The sequence below is a fragment of the Henckelia pumila genome, chromosome 3 (assembly GCF_033568475.1).
Source record: "Henckelia pumila isolate YLH828 chromosome 3, ASM3356847v2, whole genome shotgun sequence".
NCBI classification, from domain to species: Eukaryota; Viridiplantae; Streptophyta; class Magnoliopsida; order Lamiales; family Gesneriaceae; genus Henckelia; species Henckelia pumila.
In genome coordinates this window covers 151,288,543-151,313,545 of record NC_133122.1, presented here as the reverse complement: position 1 = coordinate 151,313,545, position 25,003 = coordinate 151,288,543, and the positions used below count along the sequence as shown (strand labels likewise).

Sequence of the window (25,003 nt, the reverse complement as noted above, 5' to 3'; positions counted from 1 at the left end):
CTTATCGACTGTCCCTATTACAAAATCATGATCAAGTAAAAATTTTAAGAGGGTGTCATACCATGCACGTGATGCTTGCTTCAAATCATATAAAGCTTTATCAAGAATAAAAACATGACTTGGAAAATCAAGATTGATCAGACCTGGAGGTTGTTCAACGTAAAATTCTTCTTCCAAAAGTCCATTGAGAGAAACGAACTCCACATCCATTTGATATAATTTAAAATATTTTAAGGCAACATATGCAAGTAAGATTCTTATAGCTTCAAAAGTCTTGCGAGCAGTGCAAATGACTCATCAAAGCAATGCCTTCTTCTTGTATGTATCCTTGAGCCACAAGACGAGTCTTGTTTCTTACGACTGTTCCGTTCTCGTCTAGTTTGTCTCTAAACACTCATCTAGTCCTAGTGACATTTTTTTTTACGGTCGAGGGACTAAATGACAAACATTGTTGTGCTCAAACTAGTTGAGTTCTTTTTGCATGAATTTTATCCATCTTGCAGCTTCTAATTCTTCGTCATATTCTTTGGTTAGAGCTGTGAAATGAATGTTGCATGAAAAAACATCAAGACTTTGTTTTTTAGTTCTAAGAGAAGCAGTTGTGTCACCTATGACTAGCTCGGGTGGATGATTTATTACTCCACCAGAGACAAGTTACAATATGATTTGGATATTGTTTATTTTGATCATCTTCATCTGGCATGACCACTACATCGTCTCTTGTTATAGCATTCTCTTCGACCAGTTGTACTTGCTTTTGTCTAGTATGATTGTTTTCACCAATAACTAAAAGGAGCTTCCTTAATGTGTATTCTGAGCTCAATGTCACTATTACTTTCATAAATGATATTTTTATTCTCCAATTTGACTCAAATAATCCCCATTCATTTGTTCTTGGGATTTACGTACAATAGACTCATAAAAAATAACATCAACGGTTTCTTCAATAAAAACTGAAAAAGGAGACGTATAAGGGTTTTTTTTCAAAATTTCATAAATAAACTTTGTGTTGTTTTTCCCTTATTTTGTTTCACCAAGTGTTGAGAATGTTTCCACTAAGGGTGGGCACGGGTCGTTAGTTCGAGTTTCAGGTAGTTCTGGTCGGGTACCCGATTAGTCGGGTAGTGTAAAACACTACCTGAAACCGAACCAACAACCGATTAAGTTGGTTTCGGGTAGGGTCTGGTCGGGTAGGGTCATTTTGGTTTTCCTGGTTTTAAAAACATGAAGAAAATCATTTGATTAGCATAAATTTCAAAAACAAAACAGAAGAATATATAAACCGTATAAATAATAGATAGATCAACATATTACGATCTTTTTGATGGGAAATCCCGATTTAGTCTCTTTTTTGGGTGCTTGCGGCTTGTTTCAAAAATCCCACCTGGAGATGAGTGACAACAAGCAGCAGCCAAGGAAGAGAAGCGGAAAGAGAATACAAGTGGTGGTTGGGTAAAATCGAAGATGGTGGTGAGAAGAAATAAGGTGATGTGAAGACTAAAGGGCTGGCAGAGATATTGACTTCGGAAAAACGAGGTAGATAGACCTGATCTTGGTTTTACTTCAATAGATAAACTTCTAAACAAAAAGATTATATTTTTCCTCATTTAAAATATTAGATAGAGTGTATATATGTTTTTCTCTCCTCCCTCTTCTTCTGTGCTTCTCTGCATTTTTTTCTTTCCTCATTGTTCTTCCTCATATTTCTGCATTTTTTCATACTATTGTTCTGCACATTTTTTCAGTTTTTTGTTGAATATTTTTTTAAGAGAAATCGTGAAGAGACCGATCATCATTGATTTTCAGTTCATATGAAATTATAAATAAAGTCTTCTGCATTAGTGGGTAAAATACTAATACATTTCAAAAAAAAGAACTTTTAGTTTATTATCCTTGCAAAAAAAAAAATTTAAGTTATGATTTTGATTAAAAATATAATTATTCAAACGCACTTTTCAAACATATATATATATATCAGTGTTCTAAAAATCCCCGCCTAGGCCCGCCTAAGCCCGCCTAGGCGCTGGGCGGAGGCCTGCCGCCTCGATTAAGAGGCATCGCCCGATTAACTGGCCGCCTAGGCGGTTTACCCATATAATAAAAAAAACTTTTAATTTTTTTAAATAATAAAGAAAATTTAAAAAGAAAAAAAATGACCACAAACTCACAATCAAAAGAGAGAAGAAACAAAACAAAACAAAAAAAATGGAAGAAAACAAAGAAAAGCCGTCGTGAACATGTCTTCAAAGTTCAACCTTCTTGATGTCTCACCAACTATTGAGTATTGACTATATTAGTATATATATTTTACTATATTATTAAAATTTTAAAATAATTTTATACAAAAACTGAAAAAACATAAGACATAAAAATTATTTTATACAATAAAACTCATAAATATTTCATGATTTTAATGTTTTAGGTTAAAAAAAAAACCGCCTAGGCGGCTAGGCGCTAGGCGGTGGGTCGCCGCTCACCTACCGCATAGCGCTTTTTAGAACATTGATATATATATATATAATATATATAATGAATGAAACTTACAAAATAATCTTCAAATTATTCAAAACCAATTAAAATTAAAATTTTGATAAGGGTTCATTTAGTTAGGTTGATGAGATTGGATGAATAAGAGAGTGTTTGCAATCACTAAAAAAAATTATTGTTAGCTTTTAGCTTAAAAAAATCATTTTTGTGTGTTTCTTAAACCTAGATTATGTGTTAGCTTATGCTTAACTTAATTGAAATCCAAAAGCTAGTCATGTGGTGATTATGATTTTCCAAAAGTGATTTTAATAAGAAGGTCATTGCTAAAATCACTCTAATCACTTATTTATCAAACACTACCCAACTTTGATTTTTATATTTTCACATTTGTTTCCAAACACTACCAACTTTTGATTTTTCTTAACTTTTTTATAATTTATAAATTAATCACTTCAACAAAATCACAATCTATTGCAAACACTCCCTAAATAATATTGTGATTATTAAAGCATTTGAGTAGAATATTTAATAGCGCAGAATTTGTTTGGAAAAATAATTTAAAATTATTTTTAGTATTTTATTAATGAAAAAACTTAAAGTATATATATATTTGGAAAAAAGCTTTTTTGAATAGTTTTTTGAAAATATTTTGATTTTCAAAAAACAGTTGAGATTATTTTTTTGTTGTTTTAGATTAAAGACAATAATGAAAATCAACTCATATGTTATATATATATATATATATATATATTTGAACGATTTGTAATCAAAATAAATATGGTAATATAATATCTCTACATATTTTTATATTTGAATGTTGGATTTGTACTTCCAACAACAGTTTTTGGTCGCCGTTCCTCTGTCTGCGCATGTCGCAGCTGAGTTACGCCGGTCGTCTTCCTGGATCCTGTTTGATTCATGGTCAATGGGTGAAGGTGGACTGTAGGCCGAAAGCATCGGGGCGACGGGTGTTTAGGGTTTCTTTAAAAAATTCATAATCCCGACCGTATTTTCTCGAAAATATGGGAATCAATATCTTCTATTTTTAATGCATCAAGTATACTTTTTTTTATTCAAATACATCAGGTATATCTATTCATTTGTGTATAATTAACACTCTTCTGTTTAAGTTATAATGAATTACAGTATTCTTTGTGGGAAACATTTGTTTCGATTAGGGTTCCGTTGATTTGTGCTGGGATTAAATCTGATGGAAACCGCAATATCAGATTTCTATCTTATGGTATTTATTTTCATCCTTTTTATATCTTGTGACTCGATAATTTGGATCTTCTACATTTCTGCAAAATTAAACAAACATCTCCCACAGCTTTGGCCTCAACTCTGGAACCATTTCCGAGCCTCAACTGGGTCTCACCCATCCTCAGCTTACGACTTCTTGACATCACCTGCAAATCATTGCAAATGTGAGATCCACATCCGGTATCCAATATCCAAGAAGTAGTATTAAGTGACACATTTATTTCAATATAAAACATACCCTTCGCAGTTCGCAACTGCTCGAGATATTCCTTGCAGTTATGTTTTCAGTGACCGGGTTTCTTGCAGTGATGACAAACATCTTCAGACTTGTCCATGTTAGAAGCTTTGGTCTTGTGCTTCTTCTTGGGCCCAGTTTTCTTGGGAGGGGCAGAATGTTTCTTACCCTTTGCAGTTGGCCCCTTCTTAGTAGAAGAAGAGGAGCCCACCAAAAGAACCGGTTTATCCTTCTTGAATGTGGCCTCATAAGTGACAAGCATATTGACCATCTCTTCAAGGGTGGCCTCTAGCTTGTTCATATTAAAGTTCACCACAAAACCATCAAACGATGAAGGAAGAGAAAGAAGCAGTAAGTTCGCACACAGTTCGTGCTCCAACACCAACTCGAGAATCACCAATTTTTCAATGAGCCAAATCATGCGTACCTCATGCTCACGGACCGAAGTCCCTTCTCTCATGAGGCACGTCATCAACTCTTTGACAGTGGAGTACCTCTCAGCTCTTGATTGAGCCCCAAAAATATCCTTGAGGTGCACGTGTATGTCAGCAGCATTCACGGCATCCTAAAATCGCCTTTGGAGTTCATCAGACATAGAAGCTTGCATGTAGCATTTGGCCTTGATATCATGGTCCCAATATTTATCAAGTTTGGCCAACTCATCCGGACTCACATCAGCCGGTGCTTCCTTCGGAGGAGCCTTTTTTAGCACGTAGAAAATCTTCTCCGAGCACAAGACAATCTTCAACTTACGGAACCGTTCCATATAGTTTGCGCCAGTCAATTTGTTCGAGAATATAAAACAGTGGATTACGCGAATTCATCATAATGATATACTGAAAAATAACAAACAATAATCAGTTATTGTTTAATTTATTTACTAAGACATAAAATAAGGCAAGTTTAATTTTATGAATTACTCTCCCACTATTTTAACGATTTCACCACCCCCTAGTGAAAACGAGAAAACCATTTTTTTTAGTAGGAACATGGAGCCCAATTTACAAATTATAGTTCCGAATAAAATCAACTAATTATAATTTTAAAAAGGTAGAGTTCAATTGCTGCTAGAGCAACCTCCATGTTTTTATCTCATATCCAATAAAAAGCCCAATAATATGACGTCGTTTAAAGTGATATATCAAGTTGACCCATCAATATTAAGTTGTGATGGACGGTCCCCATGTGGACCTCAATAATATGAGGCGATCCCATGGGAGTTCCACCCAACTTACAAAAATTGTCTACTCAATGCACAGCTTTCCGGCGAACGGCCCATTGAGGCGATCCCATGGGAGTTCCACCCAACTTACAAAAATTGTCTACTCAATGCACAGCTTTCCGGCGAACGGTCCTTTCCAATAATATGAGATGGACCACGGTCGCGGGTAGCATCTATCATGCATTGATAGTTGATGGAAGGTAGGAAAATATAAAATATATTTAATTTCCCTTTTGTTAAACTTGATAATAATTTTAAATCATATTTAAAATGAGGGATTTTAATTTTGAAAAGTTGTCTCATCATTTAATTAATTTGTATGCTTGCGGGATTCATGAAATTTAGTCTAAACATGCATACAACAATAATATCAAATATTAAATAAAAGATGATTGATGCCTAGATCTAATCGACCCGTGGTTGCCAATCACGAGTCTAAGTCCAATCCTAGATGATATGCAAGTATGCAATGCAATCCTATTACATTGAGCTTCCAATTTACATTTCTTCGGTCTTTATCATTGTCTGTTGGGCCCACCATTATCTTCAAATCTTTATCTCCCACTAAGTCTAATAAATTTACAATAAATTTCGATGACAAGTAGGGGATACATATTTAAGGGTGAGAACGGACCATAAACCAGACTCACTTATATTACAAATGACAAATAAAATTGGGTCATAATACAAGTCCATTAATAAAACCCAACATCAAAAATAAATAAAAACCAAATGTAAACAACCTAGCATACACCTAAAAATTTGGTCATGGCAATCGATAATCATTTTATCCAATTATTTAATTCAATTAAATAATTGGATAACATGCAATTCTAAATGGCAATATATTTAAACATATAAAATTATATTTTATCTAATTTATCCATAAAATCATATCTTATTATCAATTGTACCAAAATAAGTAATTTTTAAAATTTTAATTTATTGGATTAAATTTATAAATTTTCCAAAAATTCATATTCATCCAAAAATTAATATTCTTAAAAATTTCGGGTTCAAACAATTTTGACGCATTGCCTCGTGGACCAACCGAAACAATTTTCGATCGGGCCATAAATTGGCCCAATAACCGTTACCGGGCCGATATTTAAAAAAAATAAAAAAAAATTTTGGGCTGCCCAGGACGATCCCGGGCAGCCCCTCGACCATCGGGGGCCCAGCCCCGTTGCGGGGCCGCTATGCATGGCCCAGCTGCGCGCAGCCGCTGCCCGAAAGCAGCCCCCAAAAAAAATTTTTCTTTTCGTTTTTGTTTTTTTGAAAAAAAAAACCGAGGCTTTGTACAATCGATATAATTTTAATCGTAAGATCGGAGAACAACCTAACTTTGATACCACTGTTGGAACACGTTCTCGGATTTGTCAGATCTGATACCAATGGCATCGGAAGTTTAAAATTTTTATTTTCAGATCTGGAACGATTCCAGATCATGGGTACCAAATCCTTACGATTAAAACAATAATGTAAAATAAAACAGAATTTAAATTTTACCTCTCAAGTCTCAACTTGAGGTTATGGACTCCAACATATAAATCTACTCTTCTTGTATATCCCAAGAATCGATGCCTCGATCAACTCCTGAATCAGGTCCAATGAACAGAATTCTAATCCCTCTGACAGACTGCACTAGAAAGTCTATCAGAAGTTTCTACGAAGAGAAATTAACAGATTTGATCTGTTAAATCAGACTGCAATTTTCGAAAATTGCAGACTGAATTTTCGAGAATGGGAGACAGAGGGGGACGGCCACCCTAGGGAGAATGCTCTCTAGGGTTTCGAAAATTATGAGTTTTATTTTTTTAATTTCTGTACTGGAATAACTTATTTATAACATGGGCTGCTAACAGCTTAGGGCCCGTTAGTCATAAGTTCAAGTCTGACAAGCAAAGCCCGTATGTTCAGAAATTAATATAAAATTCATCATGACTCAATTTGATAAACCAATTTTACCAATGTGCACAAAAACATTTTCTGCATATTTTAAAGTCAAGATAAATTTTCTAAATCCAAATTCAGTGGTTTCCAAAAATGGCATCCCCATGTCATTTTAGGAAATCTCACTCCCTCTATTCATCAATAAGAAATCTTACTTCTCATTCGCTAAATTAAACTCATTAAATTTAACTATCTCAACGAGGATTAGAAATCTATTACTTGTGTGACCCTCAATGGTTCAGGGATACAACTAGCAGTGGGCTCACAACTCCTTGTGAATCGGAACAACCATTTTCGACTTGCCCATCGAATCATGGTAAGAGCGCCTAGCAACATCGCCTCATGATTCCCTAGGCATCACTGATAGTGCCTGCAAGAACCAGTGGGTTTCGGTTAGCATACAGTACGGTCCCTTCATCCATATATCCCGATCGAATCAACAACCATTGGTATATCGAGAGTCGTTCGAGATTAGATAACAATGCAATACCTCTTGAAGATCAAATAGTGACATCGCATGTGCAACTAGGAAACCAAGTAACATAAAGCACATCATGTACTCTGGCCAGAGATTTGTCACACTAATATCTCCTCAGATCGCATAGGATATCCACGCTCGCAAGCATGTGGTGAATCCTTGACAACAAAGCATTGACTCTTATATGAGTCGTAACTGTACTCAATCTCAACACCTGATGACCCTCATGGAGTCGGTAAATGAGTCAAAGTACATTACTAGTATATAGAGTCTCCATGGCGTTTCAAGTAGTAAGAACTAATGGTGTACAACCAACACCACAAACTTATCCACTCAATTAGTGAAAACCACTTGGAAAGTTCGAATAGGGTAGTTCGATCATCAATCCAATGAATATTCATTTGCATGCTTCGAACATCTTTATGTTCCATACCATTGAAACGTGGTACTTGGCATCGCAAATGCTAGTCTCAATCTCGAGCGATCCTTATCCTTATTGCGGACGGCTCAATTGACTAGGAACTAGTTTAGAATATACAGTGATTATAAGATGTGTTTCATGATAGTAATCCATATTCAATATTACATCTTACACGCACTCTAGTATATTCAAGGTATTTATCTAAACATCATATAGTGTGTCACAATCATAATGATATGACAAAAGATAAAGTAAATGCCAATAAAGAGTGTAGATTATATTAAACAAAGATTGTTTACAAATAGAGTCATAAAGACCCTCACCCACGAGTTGGCTAGCATAACACCTACTCTTTCACAAAACACTATGTAATTTATGATATTTGTGTATTTATCATAAGAAATTATTTATTCCAAGTACAATCGAGTAATATCGATCATATTACAACTGGCATCGCACATAATAAAAAAGTGTTTTAGTTTTTTTTATATAATCATAATATATATCACAAAAATTCACATGAGATTGTCTTATAGGTCAATTTTATGAGACAAATTTTTAACTTGATTTGACTCATACAAAAATGTTATTTTGTAAAATATATTATTTTTAATTTCATATATAAATCGAGTCGACATGACTCACAAAACATCTACTATTTTTTTTTTCACTCGATTAAATTTTTTTAACCGCATAATGAATTAGCCAATTTTAAATTTTCCAGTAAAAAAACATCACTTTTGTAAATTTTAATTTGAAACGCAGAATCAATATCTAATTGGGGATCTGTTACAACTTACAATTGGGAAATAAATTAAAATTGTACTTTACTATTTCTTTTAAAGAGATTATAAAAGATAATATATAATTAAAAATGTTCAAAAATAAATGCATTTCATGCTTTCTACATCATGTAAGAAAGGAGAAAATTGAAAAAAAAAAAAAAAAATGGACCTGGTCCAAAAAACTGGTTGACCAGTTTTAATAAATTATTAAAATAAAATAAAATAAAATAAATACCTTTGTATTAAATAAATAACTGTGTTTTATACTAAAAAATTAATTTTTTTCAATGTATTTTTTTTTTCTAATAATAGCAATAAAAGAACATGTCAGCATTATCATCATGTAATAGCCACATCTTATTAAAATCTGCATAGATCTATTTACGAACCATTAAAAAATTACTCGAAGAAGGAAAACAAATTTAGAAAAAATCTCAAATAAAGATGCATATACACATATAATCCATTATATATTAAAAAAATCCAATCTTTTTTTTTGTTTTTGTTCGGTTTGCGTCTATTTTCTTTCATCCTTTTTCTCCATTGCAAAATTGTGTACGAGGATTTAGGTTGTCTACTAGTCTTTCAGTCAAAACCATTTCCATTGTATGAGTTGACAACATTTTCGAGCGCCCCACACTACCCCACCCTCCACCACCCACCACCATCGACCATGTAAAAAGCAGCCCCCCACCACCATAAATACACCGCCACCTTCCATTTTTCCTCTTAAAGCCTCCATTTTTCCTGTGATACCTGCCGATCTTGCCCATTTCACAGCGGCAAGTACCGACACCTAAGCGATGGATCAAGAATACCATCGTTTTTTCCGAGGTGGTGACGATTTGGGGCCGACCAGAAACTCCATGGACACCTCACTCACACTCCCTTTTGCAAGAATAGCCACCAGTTCTGAGCAGCACAGGATCTTGGTTGATGATGAACCAGAAATTTACAGTATTGATGATGATGATGGTGAGGATGATGATTTAGCAGCTCAGATTAGGAGGGATTGTGGCTACTCAAAACCCTTTCTGTTTCTTGATATGATATGGAATTTGGCGTTTGTTCTGGTCTCTGTCTTTGTGATTTTAACCACCATTCAAGAGAGGCCCTCCACTCCTTTGCGGCTGTGGATTAGTGGATATGCTTTGCAATGCTTTCTGCACATGGGGTTCGTGTGGGCTGAGTACCAAAGGCCAAGTATTGATGATGATTTTGAAGGTTTTCAAGATTTTCATTTTCATGGGGTGTTCTCTTCTCTGTGTCACAACAGGTAAGATTTTAGTCCAATATTGTTTTTTTCCCTTTAGGTAAGTTTGGGAGTTAGAAATGGACAACGACCTTTTCGTTTTATGTATGAATGATTTTTTTTTGACCGGTTCTTCTTTATTAGATTAAGAGTTTGTTGATGTTTTGTTATGCCTGATGCAATCATGAAAATGCTAGAGGCCTATATTGACTTATTTTTTGCGTTTATTATGTAAAGTTCTGGTTGTTGGGAGTTTGTGGTATTATTATAGATGAAAGACATTTAAATATCATAATCCTTGACCATATGGCAAGGCATATATAAATTCTCATACGATCAATTTATAATCTCCCTGAGTAGCTCGGACGAAATGAATGGAGAGGAATCCTTTTTATTTTGATTTATTTCGTGTTGGATTGTGGTGTGGGGAGATGATTCTCAAAACAGATTTAAGGTTGGAATTCTTGTAAATTTTGTTATGTGTGATTTTGAGAAAAAAATCTTGTGATGGATAGATGTACTGGAAAATGAGAGGGGACAGAATACAACATGATTATATCACCAAATTCGTACTTGTAGCATCCGTCTAAGGAAATTTGGTAATAATTTTTCTGATGCCGTTTAAGATAATTAAGCTAAGTTTATTTCTGCACCATGTATCGGAATCAACGTTACTAAACTGAGTTTGTATTTGAGATTGCAATCTTAAGTGGGCGTGTTGTTGAACAAGGAACAGATAAAGATGCAGGTAGCTCCAAAATGGTTCGAGTGTCACCCGTGCAAGGAAAAATTTGCTGGAACTCAGGGTTTAGTTATTTTAAGCAAAGGTCCTACCAAATTGATGGAGCTAAATTTGCTGATGAAGAGAAACATTCAAATGGCATGACTTTAGAAATGGCTTTAATTAACGAAGAGAAACATTCAATACGAACAACTCATCCCAATACCTTTCTTCATCAATGAATAATTCTAAAGTTTAGAGTGAGTGTGTGTGTGTGTTTTTGTGTGTGTGTGTGTGTGAGGGAGGGAGGGAGGGAGGGATTCAACTCCTTTCGACCCAACTGAAGTGTGAAGCTTGTAACATGATGAAAAACTGTGTGTAAAAGTCGAGTTTATGGCCAACAAACGATCAAACTGATATCTTGACTAATTAAAGACATATTTTAGTTGCTAGAGACAATAGTTTCTTCATTCCCTTTGTCCCCTTACATCTCGTTTTGAAGGTTACCGAAGTCACAAAAGTAAGTGAATACAGAAAAGCCTGTGGATATTGTTCTTGTCATGCACTAGTCTCACTAGAATAATACACAATGAGCTTTGTTAGATAATTATAATAAATAGCAAGATGTAGCCTTTGAAGTATTAAAGTACATTCGGCATTCCTAAACCGATTATTCTTTTGGGGTCGAGGCTGCAGCAATGAGTATGCTATTCTACTTCAATTAATTTATCATTATTGTTATGCTGACCAAGAATAAACAAATTTAGCGGAGAACAATGTATATTTAAAATTATATTTTTTTCCACAGGATAATTCAAAAGTTGGAGTCCGTCAACACTGTTCTTTCATCAATCTGGTGGGTCTTTGGATTCTATTGGATAGTGATGGGAGGCCAGCTGCTTCTGCAAGATTCTCCGCATCTATACTGGTAATTACCATACTTATACATTTCGAAATTTAAAAATTATGCATAAAATTTTGAAGTATTCAGCATCCTGTAAAATGGATGCTCTAAACTGCAGGCTGTCGGTCGTCTTTTTAGCATTCGACGTATTCTTTCTGGTCTTCTGCATTGTGGTGGCTTGTATTGTTTTTCTGGTACTGTTCTGTTGCTTTCCGATCTTAGCTACAGTAGCATACGCAATGACTATTGGTGACGGGGCCTCGGAAAATGATATCAGATCTCTTCCAAAATATTTATATCGCCACCAAAGTCACACGTTCGAAAACGAAAGGAAACAAGTTCAGTTAACGCCACTGTCAAGCCATAGCAATTCCATGACCGAGCTTGTTCTTCCTCCAGAGGATTCTGTAAGTATCTCTCCTCTTCTAAGCAGTCCCCTGAACGTAACAAATTTCAAATTTTATCTAAAATTATTTTTAAAAATAAAAATTTCTTCCCTCTTGATAAAATTCAAAACCCCTATTCTAGAAAAGCATCAACTATCCTTGCTGTCTTGTGTGATTGTCAATCGGTATAATGATGATATAAATGACACTGAGGTTGCTCTATTACTTAAAAGATTTGAGTTATCTTCCTTACAAAATATAACTTTGGTATATTGGCGAACACTCGCTCATATATAATTAGCATCGAAGCTGAGATCATGTATCCGATTATCAGGAATTACAACTCGCAGCAATTGTTTTGTGCTTCGAGTATCCAATGCCTTGTGTTTTGGGTTTTGTTTTTATTCAAAACTTAGTTGTTGAGTCCACATTATAGCCGATCACATAAATCTTGTTTTTCTCATTTCGTGAGGTATTGATCACTCATACCAAATGTGTGACTGTTTCTACCATGTAGGAATGCTGCATATGCCTATACAAATATATAGATGGGGTGGAGTTATGTTCACTTCCCTGCAACCATCATTTCCACCATAAATGCATAGCCAAATGGCTCCGTATCAACGCGACGTGCCCTCTCTGCAAACTTAACATTCTCCGGGGCGACATGTTGGTCTGACCGGTCCCTAACTGGATTTCATCAAGTATATAGACGGATAGTTCTTACCACAGCAGCAAACGATCGAGAACCGTTGGCCATTTGCCTCTCTTTCTTGCAAAATGTACAGTTCAAATGCAAATGCAAATGCAAACCATCTTCAGCAGAATCTAACTCAAGGGTTTTCTTGTATTTTGTCCTTTTTAGATGTATCACGGAGTGGGGTGGCGTACTAATTTGACTTTAATATGTAGCTTGATTTTGATATATTGGAAGTTGTATTTTAGCCAATAATTTAGAATGGTTGATGCTGACTGGGGAGGATCATCATTGGAGTCATTGGATTATTCTAAGTGGACCCATTGACATATAGATCTAATGGCTAACTGGAGATAATTATTGAACAATCATATTTAATTTATATACTAATTTCATACAAGTTTTGTATTGTCTTCAACTGGAATTACTAAATTTCAAGATTTATATGCCCTTATGGAGATGCAAATGAGTCGAGTTGTTGGTCAATTTTTCGAAATATCAATCGATTTGTAGTTTAAAGTGTTAGATTTTTCACTGAGCTTGACTATATTTGATTATTATGTTCTAAATGAGTCAAATTGGAATCCAGATTAACTTGTTCACACTGTATGCTCCTTATGACTGGTGATTTATTAATACTGGTGTCCGGAGATGTGTTGCTGCTTATATAATTGTTTGATAATATTATAATTATAAAAATAAAATTTGATTTTTTAAATTAAAAAAATAAAAATTAGAGCTCATGTCGTAATTATAAATTTTAATAAGATGCCACGCAGTACAATTTGAAAGAAGAAATCGATTTATTATTTTAAACTCAATCAGGGAAAAAAATTCGACCCGAAATTTTAATATGAAAACGTAAGAAATATTAACTTGGACACAATTTCAATTTTCATTTAGGCTTTATTCTCCTTGTACATGATAGTTAGGTGCACCATTTTCGGTGTTTAATGGTTAACATTGTTGAATTCAATCTTAGAGACTACTAAATTTCACCATGTTAAAACTCATCAAGACAAGACACAGCATAGAATGAGCAGAAATATTTGATCTTTTAAAAAACTACAAAAATCATGGGAAAAATTAATTTATGCCAAGAAATCTTAGCAGGAAAATGAATAGAGGTTACATCCATTGAATGAAACACATATATACTGCCGTATTCCATCCATAAGCAACTTCAAAAGGTGGAATGGGATAGGAATTTGATATCTTTACCACAGTGATAATCCATTAGACAAAAATATATCGGTGTCACAAATTGATGAACTGCAATTATACAGCAAGCAAACAAGTTATGAATACACCTACAAGTTATCTTGAAACAAAGTTTACACGTTCTTGTTTTTCTTCAACTTTGAAGGCGGCCATCTTCCCTTCTTCCTCAAAATACGCTTCCTCAGAAGCCTCTTTCTCCTTAATCTGATTTTCTTTGCAATTTTCATTTTCATCTTTTGCTCAAGATTCATCTGAACCTTGGATTCCAAAGGGAGATTCTCGACGGGCACAGTTTCATTTTTGTCCGAAGGAGTGGGAGAATCGGGAGCACTGGATTCGGTTCCATCAACATCAGAAGATGCCTTAACAATCAATAAACCTCTGTTTTTCGAAACAAGAGGTGCTCGAATCGTGTATCCAACAGATGGTTTTGGATGCTTGGCGATGAAGTTGTTGCCCAAACTTAAGACTAGAAACAGAAATACCAATGCCACATAATTCAGAAACACTGACAGAAAATACTTGGCTTAAAACAGTAGTTTATTTTAAGCAGGGTTTTTAAAAGAAAAATAGAAGCAGTTCTCTGTTTAAAGACAATAGTGGATATAATTTTTCTAAACGTTGGAGCTCAACTACTTTTCCAGCTTGTGGCTTTTAAAGAGTTTTTCTTTTTAAATAAAATCCCAAAAACAAAACATTCTCTTAGAAAGCACCATTTTCCAAATAAGCTTCACAGTCCAGACGCACTCTAAGCAGGCATGTCTAACAAATATTACAGAAAATAATGCTGAAACAGCTCTGTTTCCTTCAAGGTTACAAGAATTACACAAGAAGCTTAACTACATTGTCATTTGAAGGGCGTAACTTGACCTTCTCGACCGCATTTCAAATGAAGGGTGTAACATTACCCTCTCAAGTCTCAAGTCTCAACCCTGCTTAACACCACAACTAAGCAACCTGTAATTATCTCCAACTCCAATACTTTTGTCCTTGGCCAAAAACTAGCTAAATTTAGTTTCTGAATAAATTTAGAAGTCTGGTTAAGGTTTACATGCAACAACAATACTCAAATCCATGTTAGAATGTAGAACAGATTATAGTTCAAAGTACCTTTAAAACAAACATATCTGTAAAGATGTGATTCATATGCTCCACATTGTCCAAGTTTTATCATTTTAAACCAGAAAATTGCATGGATATACTACAGATACAAGGAAAAAGACATTTATTGTCAATCTTGTTCAGAACCCAGAATTCAAAAACAGAAGGAAAACAAAGAAAAAGCCACTCGTACTATAAACATTTCATTTTCTTTTCTTGTAAATAATTTACAGAAAAATAACGTCTCGCGAGAACCACACACTACTCGCGTATAACAAAACCAAGAAATCGTGAGCAGGAAAACGCAATTTGTGAAGAAATTCCATTTAAATCATAAAATTACAAACCCAAATCCAATAAATTAATAAAAATTCCATTATTCAAGCAGCAAGATTCGGAAAGGGGGGAAGCTGTATAGTAAAAATTATTAATGTACAAAGCATTAATACACTTACGAGGGTGAGCAAGTGATGCAGACGCAGAAGATGAAGAAGACGTAGGATAGAAGAGAGGAGCGGTGAAGAGTAGAGCCATTTCACCTTCGCCACTGTTTTTCTTCTCTCTCGCCGAGTTTTGGATAAGCAATTTTACAGGCTTTTCATTTTCAATAAATTTAATAAATTGATATTTTATTTATAATATAATATATTTTGAAAATAATGGATGTTCCTTTTTTTTTTCCTTTTATTTATTTGAATTCGAATAATAATAAAGAAAATGAATAAATGGTAAACGGAATATTTTTGCTCCACTATGTCATGCTTTTTCTACTTGTTTTTATCGGTGTAATATTATAAATTAAATCAATATTTATTTTCCAAAATATGCATTTTCCACATTACTCAAATACCCTTATACCTTTTGACCTCGGATTTAATTTTCGCTAACTGCAAGTAATTTTTCTAATTTATTTATGTAGATTTAAAAATTTTCTTTGTAATTTTTCTACTCAAGATAAATACGTCACAAGTCCTTGCTAAAGTCTCATATGTAATGCGAGCAAATACTTTATATGATTGTAATTTGGATCAAGATTATATTTGTATTGTTCAAAAAAATAAAAACTCAAGTACCTTTATGTTTATAAAAAAAAACTTAACCAAATTAATTAATTAATTAATTATCCAATATTACAACATTTTTCATAAAACCTAATATACACTACACTACAATTTTTCGATTTCATACTCTCCATATGCTTCAGTAAACCATTTCAACTACTTTTTCAAGCCTTTGGTAACAGGAAATTAACAAAGTAAATAGAGAGGTGTAAGTACAGCTGTCACACGGGTCAACCCATAACGGGACGAACCGATCCACCAAAAACTCACCTTTTGGTGGGTCGATGGCGGGCCGACCCACCATCATAACGGGCTGAAAATTCTCAACCCAACCCAACTCAAGTTGGGTTACAGATTAGGCAGGCTGACCCGCGAGTTGAATCACGACAAATAAAAACAAATAAATAATATCATAATTAATTATAAATATTATTTCATAAATAAATATTAATAGAAACATATTAATAAAAATTTTAATTATTGATTTCATGTGTGTAAATTTTATATAAAGTAATTAATACAAAAAAATTCACAACTTTTATTAAAAAATACATATATAACAATAAAAATAAAAATAAATTATTAATTCTTCAGGTCCGCGGGTCAACCTAGGCCCCGACCCGCGCGGGTCGCGGGCCTAGGCGGGTTGGCCCATCCAGGCCCCACCTTTTGTTGGACCCACTTAAATTGTGTGGCGAGCTGGGCCGACCCGATGGGCCTAACCCAAATTGACGGCCCTAAATGTAACATCCAAAAATTTTGGCAACAATTGCAAGTAAAATAACATAGTAAAGTCCACAAATCATCCCCAACTATAAAAAGTTCGAAGCTACAATATTTATTAACTGGTCAGAGGTTACATTATAACAAACATTCGAAGAGAAACAGCGATTTGAAACTAGGCAAAATGCAACTCCCGATTCAAACAAATATAAACTTTGACATAGGATCATGCATCCGAGACTTCTTGCAACCGAACCAGCGGAAAAGGATCGTGCACATGTATTTTCATCAAAACATTCCAACGACAGTTTCTACCAGCTTGAAATGAAAACTTACGAGGACACAAGACCGAGAAGGATATGACCTTCAGGAGGATATGTTGGAAGGAAACAAAAAAAAAAAAAAAGAGATAGTAGATGCTCCATTTCCGAGTGCCTTGCAAGGTTTGCAACATCAAGACCATAAGCTGATTGATGAATTCAAAATTTCAGCTATCAATGATAAAATACCAATTATCAACTCTAAACAAAATACATGATCTTCGGTGGCCAATAATAAAGAATGTGAAACCATGTCGGCATTTGTGGTAAATTATTCCAAGCACGCATTAATAACCGAAAGGCCAGGAGGCCCAAGACGTGTGATCTATCACATGGTATATTTTTACAAACTCACCATTCTCTCTTGTTTTTTTTAATTAGACAACACACATTAATCATACCAAATTATTATAGTAGAGGTCTTGTTTATGAATACAAGTCGTGCCACCAGTCAGCAACTTGGTCAAAGCTCTATACTAGCTCGAGCGCATACATTAGTGTTCTTCAAAGTTCAAACTGCTCAGAGATTATAATCAAAATTGTACATATTTCATAGGAATATAATGTTATTAAATTTACAAGTCCTAATGCTAAAGGTAAGCAAGCCAAGCTCGAGTATCGAACTACGCAAGTGCAAGCTATATATGGTGTATCGTAGAAGTACACTAAAGAGTAGGGAATCGTAAAACACTAAAACTTCAAAAACTCAACAAAGATCGTACCTTAACTTAGGAATTGTCACCGAAATATAAGAGGATAGGTACAGCAATATCCAGTGCTCCAACTCTGCACAAGAATCTTAGTCAGCCAACATACTTCAGTCATAGTGGCAGATATTGTCACACCAATAGAATAAAAGTGAACAGCAGGACCGTTGCAAATAACTTTACATACCAATGATTTCATCATACAAACCTTAACAGCTACAGAAAGCACAAGCATAAACTTCATGCCAAGAAATGGGGAAAAAGTAGGGGACTAACCACAGAAAGCAAGGGTCCCTGTTTGAACTTATTGTAGAACGCAAATGCCAGTGGCTTTGGATTGTCCCCAGGACCTCTGATGAATCCACTGCATTAGCAAAAAAACATATCTGAATGAGTTAATGATATAAAGTTCAATTACAAAAAATCTAGAGAGTGTGCAACAAAACATGTCCTACACAACAATGCCAATGATAAAAGGAACAAAATTATGATTTGACAGGTACCGAACAAACAATAAGCTTCTCATCAAGTTAAAGATCCGCACTCACATCAATGATGTTGAAATTAAGGGTGTTCTTTTAACATCAAATAAGGCTACAAGTCCTCTGTATAACTCATCACCATCCATATATGATACGGCCAATCGCTCTCCTGAGGCATCCCAAGCTATATTCTTAATAACTTGACTGCAGAAATGGAAAATAAAAGAGAAAAAATCAGTGATATGTGTCATGTGTGACAAGTGCAACCAACAATTCAAAATAAGGATCTCTCTTGCTGGGGATATGAAATCGAATGAGATCTCTCACATAGAGATTTGCAACTCCCGACTAAGCAAGGACAAGGCAACTTTTTTAATAAATAATAATTATACAGAATCAAAGATGCAGCATTTGAATGCTAAATGCTAAAACAAAACTATCATCAGAACAAAAAAGTTCAAATAAGTCTTTAATTAACTGACGACTTTCTTAAAAGCAATCAGCTGCTATGTCAACTGAATGGTTGTGTATAAAGCTGCTTTAAATGGTTTTAATAACCGAATAGGCATTTTTTCAATAAATAATAATTATAGAGGATCAAAGATACAGCATTTGAATGATAAATGCTAAAAAATATCATCAGAGCAAAAAAATTCTAGTAAATCTTTATTTAACTAACGACTTTCTTAAAAGCAATCAGCTGCTATGTCAACTAAATGGTTGTATATAAAGCTGCTTTAAATGGTGTTAATAAATAATAACTGAATAGGCAAAGTACATCTAACAACTACACTTGACAATTCAGATATATCTACCTGCCAGTCAAAGATTTTATTTCAGGCAGCTCAACGGGTATGAGGTGTGCATCTGAAGAAGACAGCATTGAGAGTTAAAATATGAATTTGTTAGCACTGAATTATATTCAACTAAGCATTAGTCTACATATACTAAATTTAAACAACACACATCAAAAACCCATATAATTATAAATAACACAAGAACAAACAGAGACAACAAAATATTTCAGTGGTACAGTGCCTCATGCATCCACAGGTTACTTTTATAGATGTATATATAGGAAACAAAATTATATTAATAAAGATATAAACGATATTAATCGTAAAAAGTGGACCAGAGGTCCACGCAAAAAGAGATAGAAGCCTGACTCCACTTAACATAATATAAGACTCCAGCCCTGTACAAATTTGTGACCGAAGAGTTTTTGAATCCGCATTATCTGAAATCCAAAATGGAACCATGAAACATCATAAGATAACTAACATGCTACAAGCGTAAAATTATTAGTCGCAAACTAGTGATTAGTGAACAATTGTCTTTGTCCCCGTTATCCTTAGAAAGGCTAAGGATGAAAATGAAGAAATACAGAGAAGGCACCAGAAAGCACCACGGTCACCACCAACCATGCAGCATAATTAGCATCACATACAACTAGTTGTCATTCTAAGGTCCTCGTATGTTAGTTCAAAAGTCAGGAATCATAACTCTTATTCACATCAGAAGGATGCTAATGAATAGAACTAGCTAAATGTGGAGATGCATGATATACCTAGTGATGGAGCTTTTGATGCAAAGTGAATGGAACCTAAAGTTGAGGATTCTGAAAAAGAAAGAAGTATCATACGCCCATCAGGATCCCATGTTGCACCCTATAATAAATTGATCCCAAGAACAATTAGACAGCATAATAAGATGATGTCGTACTTTAGCCCATAACAGGAGCAGAAAAGAAACACACAAGAAGTAATAACTCGGATAAGAAAATATAATAAAAACATCACAAGGCAGCAGAAGCATGAATTGACAGCACATATTTTGTTTTTATTTTTTCTGTCAACATCTTCTCAGGTTCTCAGGAAGATCAGCTAAAGAACATGCAAACCAAGACAAAATAAAAAACAACACATAAAACAAGGAAAAGTAAAAGGAAACCACAAGATTTATACATCATATTTCTATGTCAGCATTTTTTAGACCACCAAACACTCAAGCGCAAATACCCCCTTCCAGTACTAAAAAAGAAGGCAGGTTATCAGTGAGCTGTTTTAGACCAACCAGCTTGCAGGTTGCAAACATTGTTCCTGACGATTAACAAGGTTTTGAACTTGAGTAATCAAAATTGTCCAAGAAAATCAAAAGAATGTTTGAATGGCAGACAACACCTCACATGCACTATGAACATGCTTGCGAAGGAAAAACATGCTGGCAAAAAGATTGCATTCACCTGGCTTCCAAACCAAACAATATATATGAAGGGATGAAAGAACCATAACAGGACTCCATATTTTGATTTCTTGATATTAATAAGTAATAACTTAAATGAGAATCAAGAAGCTGGTTTAAAAGCTCGTAAGACAATCACAGAGAAGAATAAGAGGGAATAAATCAACCGTGACAAATCCATTCTTTGACGACCATGGTTCTGATGTCCATGTGTTTGTCTCCCACAGATAAAATGTCCCATCACTGCATAAAGTATATGGACACTCTTAATGTACACCTTTCACAACACAGCAAGAGTTCATAAAGGTCAATAGCAAAATCTTGGCATTGTTCTACTGAATTACAGTACAATTTTGCAGCAAAAAAATAATCCCCACAAGGAGACCAACTCAGCACCGATATGCCTCCTAAACCTCGTCGGAAAGGGGTGCCCAGTCCTGCATAAACAAAGCAATAAAAAATAGTTGGAAATCAATAAAGGAGTGGAAGTTATGGAAAAGACACATGTATGAAATTTGATAGATTACTGTTAGACGTTAGTGATACATTGGCTCGAAATCACGAACAGGAAAAATTGATTGCAGAAAATAATGTCAATTCTGCATATAAAAAAAATTATAGGGCTAGTTACTAGTAAAGTTTCAATCCATGAGCAAGGAGATAGATGTCATCGTGCCTCATGTCGAAATAAATAAATTTAAAAGATAGCCAGGCACCCATCCTTATATTTGAAGTCTGTATTTACCTAAGCTGGCATGGCTTCAAATAGCACCATCAAGTTATCTCCATAATCAAACAAATAAACAACTTTGTACACCAAATTTTTGACAGGGCTAATGCCACCAAATCATATTGTCCCCCACAAACTACGCAAATGTCGTGAGAAAGGTGACAGATCAATAAACAAAACCTGTAACAGCATATAACTTGCGGTCAATAATTAGTTGCTAAAAACTATTAGTGTTTTTAATGTCCAGGCTAACACTTGGATGGGAGAGGTGCAATGGACGATATTTTGATATTGATGAAGCCTTATAAATTATAATAATAAATATCTGATATCTATACTGTACTATAATGCATGAGAGCCTTAGAGTAACTATTTTTGGTGTCCTAGTATGACATTATCTACTTTTCTAAATCTTTTAAATTGTTAAAAATATTTTATATCTATATATATACTATTAAATTTTAGATGACTATATCATTGTTTTAAATTATAAAAGTTTTTTTTAATCTACGTTTATACTTTTAAATATTTAGATTTCGATGACTATATCACTTCTAATAAAAAGTAGTATAAAATTCATTAACTTGAAAATAATGAAAATTATCATGTATAAATGATTATTCCAACTATATAAGCACAAAACTCATACACTGGAACACTAGTACTATATATAATAATTGAGCCTCTTATAGGAGGACACCAAATTTTTTTTCTAAAATTGTCCTTATATTATATAGATGTGTAAATTTGATTATATATATATATACATATATAATTATATAGATATATGTTGCTCCATATGTTTCTCAACTAGCTATTAGTGATAGGATAAATAGCTTTAAAATTTATTTATATATTACTTTAATATAAAAAAACCATAACTAAACTAATTATCGACAAATAAATATATATGATTTATATATAACATATAATATTAAATATATTATATTATTTCATGCACACACATCACATGCGCGGTTATGCTAGTAATAATAAAAGAGCAACTCCTACATATGTTGTCATAAAAAAAATTTAGTCTGCATGAATACAGAGATAAGTTGACAAAATAACTAACCTTGTGCTACATCCCATATGGTGAAAGAAGAATTCTCAAATGCAGCTGATGCCAGATATGTAGAAATATGTCAAGAAAATTTTCAGATAACAAGGAGAACCACTTTTGAGATTTGAACAGCAACTTCTTACAAATAATTTTAGAAGTAAACACCAAAAGTTCTGGGTAACAAGAAACATAGCTCCAAAATTTTCAGCTTTCTAACATTAAAAAGTAATAAATAAAACTAATGCATCAAAAAGATGAAAAAAAGAAACATAGATTCACATAGCCTATTTGTAGAAAGAAAGAATGGAACAAATAACTAGAAAACGCATGTGAGCAGACGAGTGCAGGAGATTGCATTTTAGCCAACAACAAAACAGAACGAAATATATTGGAACAGAAATAAAAATTAGAGATGATAGAAAAGAAAAGGTTATGTATCATCCATTAACCCATGAAATAAAGCGCATAATGTTCGGATATCTTCCATTAGGGCTCCATGAAAGCGAGCTTATTTGTTCATTATCATGACTTCGAAGGAAATCCACTAGAGTCCATCTAGTGCTAGAACTTCTAGAAATGATGCTTGACGTCACCACGGCTCTGACAGATGCAACATTACCAGGATAAGAAGCAGTCCAAATGCAAATGCCCCCCCTATTCATTGAACAATTCAAACAGTACCAAGTTAAAGCGATCAGCAAACCTAAAAATACAAGCAATTTATTTACCAGTTGCAAAAAACAAAATGGTTAATTTATAAGAACGAACTTGCATGCAACATAAAGTGTTTTCCCATCATTTGGTCTCCACTCGATAAATTTCACTTCTTTTTGTAACTCGCTGGACAATACACAAGGAGACTTCCCATCTGATTAACATAAAATAAATTAAATCATCTAAAGAAACCAAGAAATGAAATAAGACGGTCTAGCCATTTTAATTAAGATTAAGATAGTGGTGACGCCATTTACCAGAATCGTCATAGTCACAAATTGTCACCTGATGTAGTCCAGAAATAAATGCTAAAATATGTTTATAGCTGTGCCAACTTACAGCATGTAGATCAACATATTGCAGTAATTTTACCTGCAAAATAAATAATTAAATAAAAAAGGTACTTTTACAACTCATTAGTCTTATTATACAATCAAATCACACAGATGACAATTCTGCCTCCGATGACTGCCAACAACTGAAAATTTTGCTAGGTCTCGATCTCAGATATCAAGATTCAAGGCAAACCATATTCCTCTAAAACATTCAGAATTACCAACACTAAATATCGACCAACATATCTTGCTTCCACGCTACCCCTTTACAGAATCATATTCACCACATAAACGAGTTTTCATCTAAAAATTCCACATTGCTAACATTCCTGCAACAATAATAGAATGTGAAAACCAAGAGCTACTAACTCACTCAAAACAAAAACCTAATCAGCAACACTACCAAAAACAATACAGCAAAAAACCAAAAATAAAAATAATAAAAACAAGAATCAAAGAGGATCTTTACATCAGCCGGCTCAAAAAGGGCCTTTACAGAGCCGCTCGTTAGCGATTGTACCACAGCAGATAGAATACCTAAATTGCCTTGCCGTGGCAAAACATCCATCTGTTCAGCTTCAGCGCCCGATATACTATCTGACTCAAATGGAACTGGACCAAATACAGTTCCCTGCAATCAAATCAACCCATCAACGCTATAATCAATTGAATCCACATCACCGATCAAAAAAGAGAGAATCCACATTAAATTTTCCAAAAATTAATGAAACGAATGTGTGGAATGCGTACGAGAACTTTCCCGTAGGTCTCCCTGGCCTGATCATCGCTGAGATGGTCCGCAGTAACTGCATAATCAAGTCCAGTATAAAAATTGTAATCGAATACATTACATGAATCAATGTAGCGTTAACAGAAATAGGTTACAATTGACTATAGGTTACCAAGTTCTCTGTTGATTTCGCCAATAGTAACCTTGCCTGGCTGAGGGAACGAAGGCATAGCTTGGGTTGGGAGAATGGGGAGAGGAATTAGGGTTTATAGCTCATCTTCGGTTCCCGCCAGGGTTTAACCAATCTTATTATTATTATTATTTTATTTCTTTTTTGGAATAATCGATTTTTATTTTATTGTCTATTAAACACAACTTTTTTTTAAAACAATTTATAACTTTAACTTTTTTTTAAATAATTTTATAATTATATTATAATTTTAAAGTCAATTTAATAAATTTTTAGACAATAACTAATTTAATTGTATTTAATATATGACAATATATGACAATCTTACAGATGAGCTTTGTGACATCTTTATTCGACATAAAAAATATTATCTTTTTAGTAGGTTTTTTATGAGACTATCTCATAGTATTCGTGAGACGGTTCGATCCGATCCATGTTTGCACTGAAAAGTAATATTTTTGACATAAAAAAATTATTTTTCATGAGTTGAGTCATACCGACTCATCTCATGAAAAACTCATATGAGAGCATTTTACGAGTCAATTTTATGAGACGGATCTCCCACAAGACTGACTCATGAA

The 25,003-nt window shown here is 34.0% G+C and overlaps 3 protein-coding genes across 4 annotated transcripts; 1 reads left to right on the top strand and 2 right to left on the bottom strand.

Moving 5' to 3' along the window:
- Nucleotides 1-9,471: 9,471 nt before the first annotated feature.
- Nucleotides 9,472-13,137, top strand: LOC140891519 (E3 ubiquitin protein ligase RIE1-like). Its single transcript, XM_073300044.1, has 4 exons — nt 9,472-10,120; nt 11,626-11,745; nt 11,840-12,128; nt 12,625-13,137. The coding sequence occupies exons 1-4, from the start codon at nt 9,648-9,650 to the stop codon at nt 12,784-12,786; spliced, it is 1,044 nt and encodes a 347-aa protein (XP_073156145.1). The 5' UTR covers nt 9,472-9,647; the 3' UTR covers nt 12,787-13,137.
- An 822-nt stretch (nt 13,138-13,959) lies between these two features.
- LOC140892528 (large ribosomal subunit protein cL37) lies at nt 13,960-15,711 on the bottom strand. The gene is made up of 2 exons (XM_073301448.1): nt 15,582-15,711; nt 13,960-14,494 (listed from the first exon to the last, which is right to left on the bottom strand). Exons 1-2 carry the CDS (start codon nt 15,658-15,660, stop codon nt 14,139-14,141), a joined length of 435 nt encoding a protein of 144 aa, XP_073157549.1. The 5' UTR covers nt 15,661-15,711; the 3' UTR covers nt 13,960-14,138.
- A 1,289-nt stretch (nt 15,712-17,000) lies between these two features.
- On the bottom strand, nt 17,001-24,542 carry LOC140890809 (aladin). Of its 2 annotated transcripts, XM_073298893.1 has the most exons (15): nt 24,405-24,542; nt 24,253-24,308; nt 23,972-24,133; nt 23,425-23,539; nt 23,222-23,321; nt 22,934-23,107; nt 22,466-22,524; nt 21,010-21,097; nt 20,828-20,903; nt 19,987-20,086; nt 19,235-19,286; nt 18,486-18,623; nt 18,214-18,301; nt 17,953-18,016; nt 17,001-17,376 (listed from the first exon to the last, which is right to left on the bottom strand). In XM_073298893.1, the coding sequence occupies exons 1-14, from the start codon at nt 24,460-24,462 to the stop codon at nt 17,969-17,971; spliced, it is 1,314 nt and encodes a 437-aa protein (XP_073154994.1). In that variant the 5' UTR covers nt 24,463-24,542; the 3' UTR covers nt 17,001-17,376; nt 17,953-17,968. The 2 variants fall into 2 exon arrangements, with proteins under 2 accessions (XP_073154994.1, XP_073154995.1); XM_073298894.1 differs by lacking the exons at nt 17,001-17,376; nt 17,953-18,016; nt 18,214-18,301; nt 18,486-18,623; nt 19,235-19,286 and adding an exon at nt 19,296-19,656.
- Nucleotides 24,543-25,003: the final 461 nt, after the last annotated feature.

Coding starts and splice junctions, on each gene's coding strand:
- LOC140892528 (XM_073301448.1), bottom strand. CDS start 15,660: ATGGCTCTACTCTTCACCGCTCCTCTCTTCTATCCTACGTCTTCTTCA. Junction 14,495..15,581: donor TGCATCACTTGCTCACCCTC/GTAAGTGTATTA, acceptor TTCTGTTTCTAG/TCTTAAGTTTGGGCAACAAC.
- LOC140891519 (XM_073300044.1), top strand. CDS start 9,648: ATGGATCAAGAATACCATCGTTTTTTCCGAGGTGGTGACGATTTGGGG. Junction 10,121..11,625: donor TCTTCTCTGTGTCACAACAG/GTAAGATTTTAG, acceptor TTTTTTCCACAG/GATAATTCAAAAGTTGGAGT. Junction 12,129..12,624: donor TTCTTCCTCCAGAGGATTCT/GTAAGTATCTCT, acceptor TCTACCATGTAG/GAATGCTGCATATGCCTATA.
- LOC140890809 (XM_073298893.1), bottom strand. CDS start 24,462: ATGCCTTCGTTCCCTCAGCCAGGCAAGGTTACTATTGGCGAAATCAAC. Junction 23,108..23,221: donor ACACTTTATGTTGCATGCAA/GTTCGTTCTTAT, acceptor TTCAATGAATAG/GGGGGGCATTTGCATTTGGA. Junction 19,287..19,986: donor ATCAAAAGCTCCATCACTAG/GTATATCATGCA, acceptor TGTCTTCTTCAG/ATGCACACCTCATACCCGTT.